The following is a 15,231-nucleotide window of genomic DNA, read 5'->3' as shown; positions in this document are numbered from 1 at the left end:
TTACAATATGATGATAATAGAAGAAGGAGGACAGTGGAAAATTAAAAAGTACGAAGAAATAAGAGAACATTTAAATACATGGCTGGATTACCATCAATTAACTGAGTTATTTAAAAAAGACAAACAAATAGGGTTTCAAAGAGAGGGCTCAAGATTTGAAAAAGAAATATTAATTGGCAAAACAAAACTTATAGCTAAAATGTATAGGCTGTTGCTAGAGTACGAAGTGATGGATGAAACGGTTACAGTATCTATGACGAAATGGGCACAAGACTGTGGTTACCCGATTACGAGTGCGGAATGGGAAAACCTGTGGAAATTTAATATGAAGTTTACATCGAACTATAATATAAGAGAAAATATGCTTAAGATGAATCACAGGTGGCACCTCACACCCTCTAGATTATCTAAAATGTATAAAAATATTGCAAATGTTTGTTGGAGGTGTGGAGGGAATGATGGAAACCTATTTCATATGTGGTGGACATGTGATATCATTAAGAAATTTTGGGACAAAATCCATGATGAGATTCAAAAAATATTGGGAAAGAATATTCAAAAAAGACCAGAGATCTTTTTACTGAGTGTTACATTTCAGAAAGATATTCCACCACAGTCAAGAGAAATCCTTTTATACTCGTTAGCAGCAGCACGGATTGTTATTGCCAAAAAATGGAAAGAAAAAGAAGCCCCAAAAATTATAGAATGGCAAAATAAACTCCAGGAATTTGCCGAAATGGCACAATTAACGAATAGCCTGAGAGGAAAGGTTAAAGAAGAATTCGTGAAAAAATGGGATAGGTATAAAAAATATATTATGAAATATAGTAAAAACCAAATACCAATGATAGCGTTTGAATAGAAACAAAATAATAACAACAACAATAAAAAAAAGGTCACTTGTAGGAAAAAAACGAGGATTAAAGCAATAGGAATGTGAAACCATGGGTTAAAAGAAATAGTATTGATTGTATATACATTCGACAAAGGAAAAAAGTATGCTGACGGAGATGACAGAAAGTCCTTTTAATTTGTATCATTATAATTCGTTATTCCTTTTTATTTTATTTTTTATTATTTTTTTTTTGTGTGTGTGTGTGTGTGTGGTTTTTTTTTCTTTTTTTTTCTTCCTCCCCTACCTTTCTCCCTTTTGTTGAGAAAGGAGGGTTGAAGATGTGACGTGGAAAATGTAAAAATGTATAGTTGTAAATGTCTGTATTTTGATGAAAGGAAAATAAATAAATATGATCTGAAAAATAAATAAATAAACTGAGTCGGACTCACTGGTCCATCCTGCTCTGTGTTGTGTACGTCAGAGACTTCAACCTTTTCAGACCTGGTTTTAACCCAAATGTGCATTTGGGAAACCATTTTTTAATATTTTACCATATGTTTGCATAGTGCTCCTGTTGCAACCCACCTTGGATCAGGCCCTGTCCCACCCATCTGTTGAAGATCAGTGGTCTACACTGACTGGCAACAAGTGTCTTTCCAGGGTTTCCAGCAGGCATTGGCAGAAAGTGAGGAGGAATTAAAGAACATCTTAATGAGGGTGAGAGTGCAAAATATGGTCTGAAGCTCATCATCAAAAAAACTAAGATCATGGCCACTGGTCCCATCACCTCTTGGCAAATAGAAGGGGAAGAAATGGAAGCAGTGAGAGATTTTACTTTCTTGGGCTCCATGATCACTGCAGATGGTGACAGCAGTCACGAAATTAAAAGACGCCTGCTTCTTGGGAGAAAAGCAATGACAAACCTAGACAGCATCTTAAAAAGCAGAGACATCACCTTGCCAACAAAGGTCCGTATAGTTAAAGCCATGGTTTTCCCAGTAGTGATGTATGGAAGTGAGAGCTGGACCATAAAGAAGGCTGATCGCCGAAGAATTGATGTTTTTGAATTATGGTGCTAGAGGAGACTCTTGAGAGTCCCATGGACTGCAAGAAGATCAAACCTATGCATTCTGAAGGAAATCATCCCTGAGTGCTCACTGGAAGGACAGATCGTGAAGCTGAGGCTCCAATATTTTGGCCACCTCATGAGAAGAGAATACTCCCTGTAAAAGACCCTGATGTTGGGAAAGATGGAGGGCACAAGGAGAAGTGGACGGGCACAAGGAGAAGGGGACGGCAGAGGATGAGATGGTTGGACAGTGTTCTCGAAGCTACCAACATGAGTTTGACCAAATTGTGGGAGGCAGTGAAGGATAGGAGTGCCTGGCATGCTTTGGTCCATGGGGGTCACGAAGAGTCGAACACGACTAAACGACTAAACAACAACAATATCTCTCCCAGAGATGCCAGGAATTGGCTCTGGGACCTTCTGCATGCAAAGCAGAAAGCCCAACTTTCTAAGCTGGTCTTCCTAAGGCTCCCAGATAGATTCATGTGTGCACATTTGCAGCCAGCTACTTCCTCACTTTCTGGCTGCTGATGAGGAAGGAGCCTGGAGTGAGACCTCTGTGAAGGGGCTGCCTGAAAGAATGCCCCCATTCTTTACTGTGGTCCTTTTGCCCCCCCCCCCCCAGTCAACAGGTGAGGAATGGGTGCTCCTGCAAAGCTCCCCAAGTTCACGTGTTCGCTACTCACTAGTTGTTGTTGTTGTTATTGTTTTTACATCTCCAAACCTATTCTTAAAGCCTAATTGTTATTATGCTCCAAAAGGCAAGCCTTTCGAGTGCTTGCGCAGCCTCAAGCAAAAGCGATTTTGAATGGGGTACCGTGGGAGGATGGAATTGGGCTTGCAAGACCCGGCTCTAAGCCTGGAGGGACCGCTTCCCTCCCCCCCCCGCCCAGATATTGCGGGAGGGGGGGCCGGCCGGGAAGCGAAGAAGCCCCCCCTCCATTGTTGCCCGCGCCGCCTTCTCGCGGACCGCCTCTGAGGACCCCGACGGTGTTGGCGGCGGCGGCAGCAGGAGCGGCGCTCTCTCTCCTTCGGCGCCCAAACCCTCCCGGGGCGAAGCGGCGGCAGCGGCTGCGCTGGTCCCGCCCCGGCGAGGGAGGCGGCCGACGAGCGATGCTGAAGGAGAAAGGGACGAAGAGGCGCCTCGCCTCGCCGTCGAGGGTTGGCTGAAGAGGAAGAGGACGCAGCAGCAGCAGCAGCAGCCGCCCGGAGCGGGCCGGGGGTCGGGATGGTGGTCTTCCTCGGGAGGAACCTCCCGTCGCTGCTGAAGCTCTTCAAGAAGAAGGGTGAGCCGGGCGCGGCCGGGGCATGGAGGCGTCCTGCCCGGCGGGCTGGGCACCGGGGAGGGAGGCGAGCGAGCCCGAGCCCCCCACCCTCCTCAATCTTTGTGAACTTCTCCGGGGCCAGCGCCGAGCGCAGGATCGGGTTTGCCCCCGGCTCCCACCCCCGCGCAAGGGTGTGTAGATTTACTCGAGAGTAAGTCTCACTGGCCACCATCCGCTGCGCGCGCGCGCGCTTAGGATCGCAACCCTGCAGTGCAATCCTTACGAGTCTACTCGGAAGTAAGCCCCACGCGCTTCTTTGGAATCGGGGCTTTGGGGTGGGGGGTAAACTCGGGGAGGTGGCTGATTTAGGGGTGCAGCTGAAAGACCGGAAACTCTGGGCGGCGGACTTTGCCCTTTGCCACCGTCTGGATGGAGATTTGGGGAGGGGGCCGGGTGGAGGTATCTGCCACCCGAAGCCCCTCTGCACGGCGCCCTTGGGATCCGCTGCCTGCGTCTGCCCCAGCCAGCGGTGGGGAATCTGCGTGGTGATGGAGGAAGGGGGGGTTTCACGGGAAACAGGATCCCCCACCCCACCCAGCGTCTCTCTCCTGTGTTCTTTTCCAACAGGGTGGAGGTTCCCCCCCCCCACTCCCCGGTTGTTCTCAGTTGCCTTCCTCGCCTTGTTGAAGCCAACAGCATCCAAGCTTTTAGGAAGCAGGGCTTGTTTGCCCATCTCTGCAGCGATTCTGCAGCCTCCCGCCTCTCCCCCCACCTTTCTCCGCTCAGATTTTGTTTTTCTCCTCTTTGGATGCTGGAAGCAAGAGAGGAGGATGAGTTAAATCTGATTCGGCAGGAACTGAACAGTTGTGAGTGTGGCGGCGGCGCGGGGGGGGGGGGGAAGCTCCCATCCCTTTGCTCTTTTTTCCCTCTCGCTGGCCGAGAGGGAGAAATTACAAGGTCAACCCAGCGTCCCTGAAGCATCTCAAGGTGCACTTTGAGAAGCAGCCTAGCCCAGTGGTTAGCGCAGGTGTAACCTAGTGTGGTCTCCCAGTTCCACATGGCTTTTCTTTATCACAATGCTGGCCGTACACTAGATATGTGGCTGTCTGAAGAGATACAGAGATAATTTATGTTCATCTTCCCCACCCCAGTCTACTGTTTTGCGGGTTTTTGAGACTACAACTCCCAATAGCCCCAGCCAGCATGAGTTATAGTTCAAAACAGCTGGAGGGGCACCAGGTTGGAGAAGATCAAACATTTTAAAGCACCGGAGAAAGTTGCAGGAATCCAGTTGACCCGGGTTCAAAGGTTCTTCTCATTGTAAGGCGAGACAACATTTAACAAAGGATTGGAGGGACTTTTTTGCGAACTAGGAGCATTACTTAGAAGTGAGGAGTACCTCTTTTCATGGGCATAGCCAGGATTTTTGTTGGGGGGGGGGAGAGGCCTTTTGTTTGTGGGGCGGCAGAACCTCCACTCTGTATTTTTATTTGGAGAGGGCAACTGCCCCCACCCCACCCCCACCCCTTGGCTACACCCATGCCTCTCTTGAAACTGAAACCATTTTTGGTGAAACATCCCACAGCAATCTGATCAGCCTTGGAACAACCCCAGCTTTTAAGAGCTTCACAAAATAAGGAGGTTTAGGCACATATTAGACCTTTGCATGCTTTTATGTGCTTTGATGGGCAGATCCTGATTCACCTGCTGCCCATATCTGCTCTCATAGAACACTACAGCGCTGCTAAGTCCCAGTTTAGATGATGAGATCAAGTCCTGTACAGTTCCTGGTTGCTGTTTGGCATCCTGTCTCTGGTATCCTTTTGACCTCGGAGCCCCTCCCCATTCTGTTCCCCAGCTGTGTGGTTCTCCATGGTTCAGGCACCCTAGACAGGTTCCTTTTGCTTTCCAGAGAGAGATTGGTGGAGAGAACCTGCTTTATTTGCTTTGCTTTGCATTTGCCCAGGGAAGAGAATGGATGTATGAGCAATACTTTAGCAAAGAGGCTCCATGAGTATTGATCTTGCTATTAACACAGAGAACAAAGATGGAGCTTGGGGGGGGGGAGGCAAGTGGCAGAACCAAATCCAATGCAGAGTCAGCACCTCCAGGCCTGCAGGGATTGAGGTGACCTTGGAGAAAAGCGATTCACTTCTCTCTCATCTCGGCGTGGGGCTGGGGGCCTTGTGCAGTCAGGGAGATTCTCCCATTCTTTATTTTGTCTGGGTTTTCTGTGTGTCAGGGATGACAAAGCTGTGGCCCTCCAGATGTTGTTGGACTCCGTCCTCTGACATGACCGGTGGGCAGGGATGGTGGGAGCAACTCCCAAAGGGCCACAGGTGCTCAAAGCTTTTCTTAGCTCCTGTTGAAATCTTGTGATGTTGGTAGTCTTTTAGGGGTTGGTGTGTGGAGTTCCCTGCTCCCATTCCATAGCCCAGTCCACTGAGTCCTTAGCCAAGGGGCAGATCCTGGTAGCTCATATCCGGCAGGCACCTTTCTGGTTATTGTCTCTCCTGATGACTTCAGGCTCTCCAGCAATGAGGCAGTCTCTTTCCTGTGGGCTTGGAATGAACTTTCTGCGTCAAGGTTGAACCTCTCATCATCAAGACGCAGAGGAATGTTAAGTAACCTAATTGCTAGCTTTGTGTTTGTTTCTGATTGATGCTTAGCGCTTGAGAGGCACATAACTGCTGCCATGTTTAGAGGTTCAGTCTTCAGCATCCCAAATATGAAAGGATATTGGGGGTGCGAGCTGGGAAGGACTTCCCTTCTGGGGTATTGCTGGGTGTGGGCTACGGCAGGGGTGGGGAGATGGGGCACAAATCTTTTTTCTGAATGGCCGAAGTGGTTCTTGTGGGTAATGAACTTGGGGAGAAATTGAAGGCGTATGCATGATCTGGGTTACTCGGTGGGATATTAATTTGTTCCTCAAAAAGTCAGATAAATTTATCTAGGGAGCGATAGATAGGGACCATTGAGTAGATTTGTAGCAAGATCTGGTGGGGAAATTAAACGGGTAAGTTAATTGAATTGGACCTGATTTGGATGGCTTGGGATGAGGGGCAAATGAATTTATTTGGGGTGATTTGCATAGGAAATTCTTTGGTTTTTACAACAAATGGAAATCTATACATATCAATGAGCACATGCATGTCCTTTGCAAGTGCCTCCAATCTCTTTAAGTACATAGTAATGTTGCTTCTCTCTACCTGGGACCTTGGGCAGGAATAAACAGGACTGGGTTACTTAGACAAGTGGTCCAATTTGTAAGGTGGTTTCAAGGTGCTCTTAACACCGCACATAGCTCTTCTAGGATAGTCCCAATTGCACCTTTTTCAGGCAGCCCTAAGTGCGAAAGAAGACATACCGAGTGCACAAACAGGTGTTGGAAGAGAGGAATAGTCGCTTCCACCAAAGGGCAACCTCATAATCTGGTTCATCTCCCTTTGGGACAAGCCCCTTACCCGGGTGCCCTCTGTTTAAAGGCCAAACTGTATGCTGTGTTGGAGTTCCATGTTTGGCACACTGAAAATAATTAATATTTTTGTACAAGCAGTTGTGAGGGGCCCTGATTTGAATCAGGACTGTGGAAGAGGGGTCTAATCAGAGGCCCCCAGTCTAAATCTGCCTCCCATGGAGCTGCTATTAGCCAGAGAGGGGAATTGTGTTGATTTAAAAGCCACCCTTTGTGACAGGACTAGATGCACAGAGACTAGAGTGGTAGACTGGGTTGGGGGATGTTGTTGGAGGTGCTGTGCGCTTTCCCATATATCTCCATGTTTTGCAACACCTCCCCTATGCAAGCTGTGTGGCCGTTGCCATTCTGGTGCCCACCAGATATTCGGATGACAGTTCCTATCAGCCAGGTGATGGCTGGGCTCTGGTTAGGCGTCCCCAGAGTATCAGCCAGCAAGTTGGGTTATATATAACTATCTAAATACCTCTTAAGAGCTGAGTGGGTGGGCAGAAATGCCTGGGGAGTTCCCGGGGTGTGTTTTGACTTGCCAGGGCAGTGGCATTCAAAAGCCTCCTATAATTGTTTGGAGACAAAGAGTTTTGCACGAGGGCTTTCCTCTTGGCACAGTTTAGATCCCCCCCCCCAAAAAAACTCTGAAGACTCAGGCAGGGTAATGGTGTTTCTGTCTTTCAGACCATTTTCATACAAAAGGTTAAGACTAGAGTGGAACATACTGTCTGCCTTTTCAATAGTAAATGGAAAGGCAGGGCTTTTTGCAGGGCTTCATTCTGTCCTGGTGTAGGATATTCCATTTAATCCCAAAACTGCCAGTAAGGAGTGTGTTGTTCTCACCAACCATCCTGTGAAAGGAAAGAGCTTCCTTTCCAGTCGGCCTCTCCTGTCTAAATGATGGTGCCTGCTGTCAGCTCTTCCTACCACCATACCCCTTCCTAAATATGCCTTTTAAACAAGCTCTTCCACTGCCTGCTTTTGGCTCTTCCACACACAACTTTTGGCCAGTGTGTCCTAGGCTCTAAATAAGTGCTCTGTACAGGAACAGAGTTGTGTGCTCAATAAAAGAGTGGCGGGAATACTCATCCATCAAAACTGGATACTTGCTTTTATTTTGGTAAAAGATCGGCAGCTGATATTCTTGACATCATACTATAGTCTAAAAAGACAAAGTTGTTCCCTTTGTGGTATCCTGCTTTCTAGCTGGCCAATAATAATCTAGTTGCTTTATTTCTAAAAGAATCCTTGGCTGTGGGGTTCTGACTAATCAGTGGTTGTCCAGACTTAAAAGCCCTGATTTTTGCCTTGATTGGACTAAAGAAACATTGAGGGTGGTTTGGGAAAGTAACTTTTGCCTGGGCAGAAAGGGCAGGGGGCTGTTTTTATGCTTGCGTCCAGTTCCTTTCTCAGGAGGCAGGCCAGGAAATAAAAAAACAGAGAGAACCAGCAGCAGCTTAATCCCCTGCTCAAACCCCGGGGAAACGTTTTTTTCCATGCAGGTCCCAGCTTCAATCTCTGGCATCTTCAGGTAGAGCTGGGGAAGGACCCCTCCCTGAAATTCCCAAGAGCTGCTGCGAATCAGTGTAGATGGCCCTGTGTTTGATGGACCAATGGGCTGACTCCAAATAAGGCAGCATCCTGTGTTCCTATGGCGACTGGCACACAGGAGCAAACTGTTCCTCTTTGAATAGGCTTGTTCGGGAATACACCCATATCTGGTTCTCTGTCCTCCCGCCCCTCTGAACTCCCCCCCCCCTTCTTCTGGAAGGTAGCTGTTGTTGTTTTGGTGTGTGGCAAAATGTGCTGAGCGCTGCCCCTTTAAGCTAGACTGCCTCACTGGTTGTGTGTGTGTGTGTGTGTGTGTGTGCGCAAGGTGCACAGATATTTCTGGTATCAGTCATGTGATCCTGCCCTGGGGTGCTTTCGCTTATTCAGTGCACTGGCTTTAAAGGCTCAGGCTTTGGACATGCAGAGCCTGCAGCCTCCCACCGCTGAGAGCAAGGGCAGTGAGTGCTGGTGTCAGATCGCAGCTGTCAGTGGAGAAGGGTTGTAAAGAGATCCCAGGGGCTGTCATGGTTACACGGGCCAGGGGGTGGCTCTCCTGCAGCAGAGATGCGGGAGTCACTAGTGATTCCTCCCAGCAAAGTATTGAGGTATTGGTTAAAATATCCCTCCAGTTTATCCTGTTTCTCCACTAGGCAAAGTGGCTCATCGTTGGAACGCAAACATCCACAATAGATCAGTGAAATCATGCATGACAAGAGCAAGAGGCCAATGGCTGCAATCCTGAGTGCACATTTACTTGGGAGTAAGTCTCCCTGAACTCTGTTGGACTTGCTTCTGAGTAATGCACAGCAAAGCTGGTGTCTGCTTGACTGGTCACTGGCTGTTCTTGAACCCTTAACCCTCATGGTGTGTGTGGGGGTGTGTGTGGGTGTGTGTGTGTGTGTGCACAATCAGTACAGGTACCACTCCTGATGTTTTTGCAAAACTCCCCAGCCCCTGGCTTGCATGTGCTTGGTTAAAATACATGTCACTAATTATGCATAGCTCAGGCATTAAAATACAAAAGAGTTAGACGAACAGCGGCTAATACTGTCTTGGTAGTGATGACAATGGTCTCAACCATAATTGTAGAAGTTGTGACAGCTGATAGTAATTAGCCGTTTATAACTTTGGTGTTGTGACATAACTGGTGTTGTGACAGTGTAATCATTGTGACAATGATGTATTGATAAAAAGACTAGATTTATGGCCTGTCCACATTCCCATGTCTCTGGGTTAGCGGCACCATTCCTTGTCTTTGTGGGATCATGGCCATCCACATTTTACTGTGGGGCAACTGAGTCTTAAGACTTGCCCCTGACTTAAGGACAGGGTGCTCCACCAGCAGTGATGAAGTGCATGGATGTGGGGGGAGGGGAGGAATAGGTTGAGGATGCATCTAAAATGGAAAGCTTTTCTTCCTGGTGCTCAGGATTTGGCACTTACAGTGCTTGCATTTAGTTTCTAGCCTGGGAAGGTTTCAGTTGGTGGAACCAGATCTCAGTGGTAGCATACCTGCCTTGCATGCAGAAGGTCCCAGAAGGTCTAAGTTCCTGGCACCGCTGGCTAAGAGATTCAGCTGGGCAAGACTCTGCCTGATGCCATGGAGAACCATTGCCACTTAGAGCGAGCCGTGCAGGACTATGTGGGCAAGTAGCCCAGCCTGATAAGTGTACACCTCCTTTTTGAATTGTGCTATGGTGGCAGATCTTGGTGGAACAGAAATCCACCCATCGTTCTTGTTACATCAGGGACCCCAGGATTCTCCCCTTTCTCTTTCCAGGGGCTGCCAAGGCTGAAAACGAGAAGCGTCTGAGTGTCCAGTACAAGGCAAGGGACGAGCGGCCTGACAATGTTTTCTTCCCCAGCAACCGACCTCCACACCTTGAGGAGCTACATATCCAGGCCCAGGCTGGGCTCAAGTCTTTGCAGAACCAAGGTACTGGGTTGCGGGGTCGGCAGGAGGGAGTGAATGGGGACGGATGTGTTAGGATGGACACTTAGGCCATTTTGTCTCTGAGCCCTCTGAGCTCTCATAGAATCATAGAGTTGGAAGGGACCACAAGGGTTGTCTCGTCCAACCTCTTGTAGTGCAGAAATCATTGGTTCAATGTGAGGCTCGAACCCATGACCCTGAGATTAAGAGTCTCATGCTCTACTGATTGAGCCATTTGCTCTGTTTTCCTTTCATAATACTCTTGGCACAAAACCTCTCTGGCCCAGGGTCCTCTGGGTGGGGAGCAGTTGCTTCTTTGCCTTCTGTTGTCACTTGGGATGCTAAATTATAGCATCAGCCCTCCCTCACATTAAATGGTACTCATGCTCAGAACAGCCTGAGACTGGGCTGTTGTGGAACCACAGCTTAGTTCGGTCAGAAACAAGTAGCTGTGTTGGCCTAATAGGAGAAAAACTGCAGAGACAGTTAAAATTGTGCCTGGCTCAAAATGCATCATGCAAACTGTAGAGCAGGGTCACCAATGTAGTGGCCGCTAGGTGTTGCTAGACTACAAATCCCATCACCCCTCAATATTGACCATGCACAGAACTCTACTACAGGCTTTGTGTGTGTGTGTGTGTGTTGTGGGGTGGAATACAAGGAGGAAAGATAAGAAATCTGTAGCACAAATACATCCCCCCTTTTTTATTTAAATACAAACTAGCAACCATTTGGCCTAATGTGTAACTTGAAAGTTTGAGTGGTGCAGCAGGGCCGTCTTAAGCATATCTGATGCCCTGGCGCCGTGGTGCAAACTATCCCTCTGCGGCACCCCCCCGTTTCAGAGCATGGCTGTCTGGCGGGCGCAGCACGCAGCGGGGCTTTCGCAGCCGCTGCAGCGGGGCACCCCCCTGACGGCCCAGCGGCCTGGCACATTGCGCCACCCAGCCTTGCCTTAGGGCCAGCCCTGTGGTGCAGAATAGCTTTGTGTGGGTTTCTCAAATTGGGATCCTCATCCTGTCCCGGCTGAATCTGAATCAAGTTTTGTGCCCTGAGCTCATTTATAGGGCCTGGGCTTAGGCCTGGAATTTGCCAGCAACCACCTCTGTGTACATGCAAAGTACATTTCCGTAACTGCTGAAGAACTGCACCCTCCATGAGCACACCTGAGTCAATGGGAAGAGGTCCCTCTGCTCCAGGCATGATACACCTTGTTTAGAACGGTGGCTGTGAGGAGTCCCATCTGCCTCCTTATACTACTGGGTGGGGTTCCTCCCTCTGCCCCTGATTGTGGTTCTTCCCACGCCAGAGATCAAACAGCAGCTGCCAAGCATGGAAAGGCGGTTGCAGCTGCGCAGTGCCGGATGGGCAGGTTGCCGTCTCGGAGCAGAGTCCAGTGCCTGTGAGGCCAGTGGCCTGCCTGCCTGCCAGGGGGAGAGACTGCCTGGTCTCTTCCTCTGAGGCTGGGCTGGGTCATGAGCAGGATCTCCAGGAGGGTGCTTGAGAAGCCCCTTCCCGCCCAGGGCAGCAGGAGAGGCAAGCAGGTGGGAGACTATTCCTTCCTGCGTTCTCTGCTCTGCTCCCGGCACTCTGGATCAGTGCTTAGTGGCCTCCAGCCCTCCCCGGGCTGGCAGACGATTGTTTTTCTGCTGTTGCCTTTCAGAGAAACACAAGCAGAGCAAGAGGGTCTGGGACCACAGCGACACCAGCAGCATCCAGGTAAGCCGGTTGCATGTCAGGCAGCAGCTTGCATTGCCCCCTTTCCCCCACAACCCCCATGTACGTGTCACACCCTTGCAGTGCCGTTGCATATTTTCCATTGGCCTGTGTTGTGCTAACTTGCAGCGTCTTCACCACCACACCTGCTGCCCTAAGCATAAGATACCCGGGAAGCCTTGGGGTTGTTTTCCCATACCCCTCTCCCCTCCACTGCAAACAGAAAAGTGCTTATGCTGTGTCCCTCCATCCACTGCTTCCTCTTTATAAAATGATCCCGATCTTGCACAGTGTGAGATCAAGAGCTGATCTTGTGCCTTCTTGAAATTACCCAGAGGTGGGTGAGGGAGTCTGGCAGCTGATGGACCCTGGAGTGGGACCTGAGAGGGCTCAGGAAGGTCTTCCTGTGGAAGGAGCCAGCAAATGTGGAGCCTCCACCAGCCAAACTCAGTAGGGTGAAAGCTGGCCTCTTCTCCACAGCTTCTCCTCTTCTGTTTATCTTGGCTGCAACCTGGTGGACTTTGTCCCCGGCACTTCCCTGCAGCTGCACTTCCCTCCTCCTGGCTGCTGATTCCCACAAATCCTCCCTTCACCCTGCAGCCACTTCACCTCTCCTTTCCTCGCAGATGACCCTTCCTGGAGGGGCGTTTGCTTCTTGCTCATGTAGCCCTTTTGGAGTTCAGGGAATAAAACTAGACAGGCCAGAAAGAGGAAGCCAGACCATCAGAGAATCTTCTGACCTCTTTGTTCCTCGTGTTCTAAAGTTATGCAGAATGGGTGAGAAACGCCTCGCTGTGTGTTGCACACAGCAGTACCAAATCGGTGGTTATTAATCAGCAAAAGCTTTAATCTTTTTCTTTAAAAAAAAGAAAAAGAAACAATGTTCTGGCTGATTGGCAAACCATCTTGGAATATCCCTTTTTCTTCTCAAAAATATATTTGGTTGTGCAAAGGAATTTGAAGCAGCAAACAATGTCCTGCATGTTCTGGCCACTTCAGTGTCCAAGTGAACAGTTGGTGCTAAATTGAAATTCTGTAACCTGACAGTAAAACAAACAAAGAAACAAACAAAATGAATTCTGCAATCTGCATCAAGTATGTAAGGGAAGCAAATGTGCATCCGATTGCTTCTGCTCCTCTTGGGTTCTGCAGGGTTCTGAAGTCTCCCATTGTACTCAGCCCCCATTCCTCTGGCTTTTGAGATTTCAGCAGGATTTTCAGAGCACTTTCAAGCATTTCCACACAGCCACAAGGCCTAGAAACTTTAAAAAGGGCACTTGAGACTCTTAGCTTCAAGCTGCGCCCCATGCCACATCCTTTGTTTACATGGAATGGCTTACGATGTCCTGATCCTATAGCTGAGGAGTACTGGCTAAGTGGGAAACAAGCACCCAGTCCTTGTCATTGTTGGAGAGCATGCCTGCGGTTGGAGCTCCACTGACTGTTTTTACAAATGTACAAAACCAAGGCAACTTCTGATGTGCCCTTTTACACTGATTTCATGGTCCTTTAATCAGAAAGGAGTTTGTGCCCTTGAAAGCAATGCCAAGGCAGGCCCAATGGCTTGGCTTCTGTCAAGCAGCACCACCTGGTGGACAGGAAGGGTGGTCCTGTCTGCAACTTGCTCCCTCGCTCATTTCATAGAATCATAGAACTGTAGAGTTGTAAGGGACCATCCATCAAGGGTCATCTGGTCCAACTCCCTGCAATGCAGGAGGAATCTTTTGCCCAATGTGGGGCTTGAACCCACAGCCCTGAGATTATAAGAGTCTCATGCTTTCCTGACTGAGCAATTAATGCTTCTGTTTTTTTACGGAGGCAAGAGTGGGGCACAGCAGGCAGACTCCTGGGGGCTGCTGCCTCCTTGCCCTTGGAAGGATCCTGGGCAGGTCCATGCCTGTGAGACCCATCTCTGGGCTCCGGGGTGGGGGGGACCTTCTATGGGTGAACAGGACTTGGTGGGAAATTCACCCTCTTGCCTTCATTTCCTTGCCTCTCGGCATGCAGTCTTCCCGCTCATCCACAGAGGGTGACGACCTCTCGGTCCGGAGTCAGACCCCATCATGTGCCACGGAAAGCACCTCCGAGGATGCCCTCTCGGTCCGCTCAGAGATGATCCAGAGGAAAGGTACTACCGCCAGAAGCCTTGGGGCTGGAGGCAGGGGGGGCGCTTGCTGACCCAAAAGGTTCAGGAGCTGGGCTTGGTGCAGGGAGGGAAACTGCAGCTGTTTTTTCCAGAGACCACCCCACCCCCTCCCTGGCAAAATTTCAGAGGGTCTGCTTGAAGGAAGGGTCAAATGCAAAGTTGAGCTGTGAAATATGTCTGTGTTGGGAACAAGCAGAGATGAGAAACTTTGCACATTAAGGCCCTCCACATTGGCAGACGTGAGCCATTTGAACGAGCATGCAGGGTTGGATATAAGGTCCCTTTTGCTTCCTTTAATTCAGTCTCCCCCTCCCTTTTAGGCTCCACCTTTCGGCCACATGATTCGTTCCCCAAATCCTCAGCGAAGGGCGAGAAGAGGAAGAAAGAGCGGAGGACTACTGTTCTGGGTCTCCCCCAACATGTGCAGAAAGAGCTGGGTAAGCCCGGTCAGCTTGGCAAATTAAAATGTAAAAACAGTTTGGCAGCAAAGCGGGTGGGGAATCTGCTTTTGCTCTGCAAAATCTGAATTTGAAAAGTGGAAAAACCGCAATCAGGGTGACTGATGGAAACTGGGTAAGCATGCATGGACTTAAGTGCACACTTGAGTCTGGCGGTGTAAGCTGGGAAATTGCTTTGGCTTGGCTGGGTGTGGAAAAGTGATTTGTGCCCACTTGAGGTGGGATGAGATGTGGGAGCAGGGAGAGGCTCAGGAAGCTGGATGCTGTTTTGGGGCAGAAGTCTGACGAGAAACACAGACGTCTGGTTAAATATATGCAAAGCATGTGCTTAACTCTTGACATGCAAAATGAGTTAAAATATCAACCCTCAGCAGCACCACTATGTGAGTTAGTAACTGCGTGGGTTTGCTTCCAAGGGTTCTGAAAATGTGTATGCTCAAAACACTTGGAACTGCTCCTGTGTCAGTATCCCTACCATAGCTGCCAAGTTCTCCCTTTTTTTAAGGGAAATTCCCTTATGCTGAATAGGCTTCCTCACAAGAAAAGGGAAAACTTAGCAGCTATGATCCCTACCCTTCCAGAGCCTGTGCGCTGAGCGGGGCTTGACGTCCAAGGAAGGCTGAGAGCTTAAAAGCCCTTCCTGCGCTGTGAAAATGAGGCACGAAAGAGCTTTTAAGCTCTATGCATTGCTTGCATTTAACTTGTGCAATTTGAACCAGCCTGCCTTCAACTGTGCAAGGTTTAAATGGCACATGTTAACTGCTCATAAGATGCCACCATGCTATATTTTGC

The 15,231-nt window shown here is 49.1% G+C and overlaps 1 protein-coding gene across 3 annotated transcripts in view; it reads left to right on the top strand.

Annotated features, from left to right (window-relative positions):
* NHSL3 (NHS like 3) overlaps window positions 1–15,231 on the top strand; it is a 58,115-nt gene that overhangs the window by 36,007 nt on the left and 6,877 nt on the right. For 2 of the 3 annotated variants that reach the window (XM_035117223.2, XM_035117224.2), the window contains exons 2-5: window positions 9,967–10,122; window positions 11,783–11,838; window positions 13,843–13,963; window positions 14,302–14,418. In XM_035117223.2, coding sequence (XP_034973114.2) covers window positions 9,967–10,122; window positions 11,783–11,838; window positions 13,843–13,963; window positions 14,302–14,418 — 450 coding nt within the window. Of the gene's footprint in view, window positions 1–2,994; window positions 3,191–9,966; window positions 10,123–11,782; window positions 11,839–13,842; window positions 13,964–14,301; window positions 14,419–15,231 lie in introns of those variants that run through there. The other variant, XM_035117225.2, reaches the window with a different exon arrangement.

This window comes from Zootoca vivipara, chromosome 6 (assembly GCF_963506605.1).
Source record: "Zootoca vivipara chromosome 6, rZooViv1.1, whole genome shotgun sequence".
NCBI lineage: Eukaryota > Metazoa > Chordata > Lepidosauria > Squamata > Lacertidae > Zootoca > Zootoca vivipara.
Note: the sequence above shows the minus strand (reverse complement) of the source record. Positions and strands in the feature narration are given on the sequence as shown.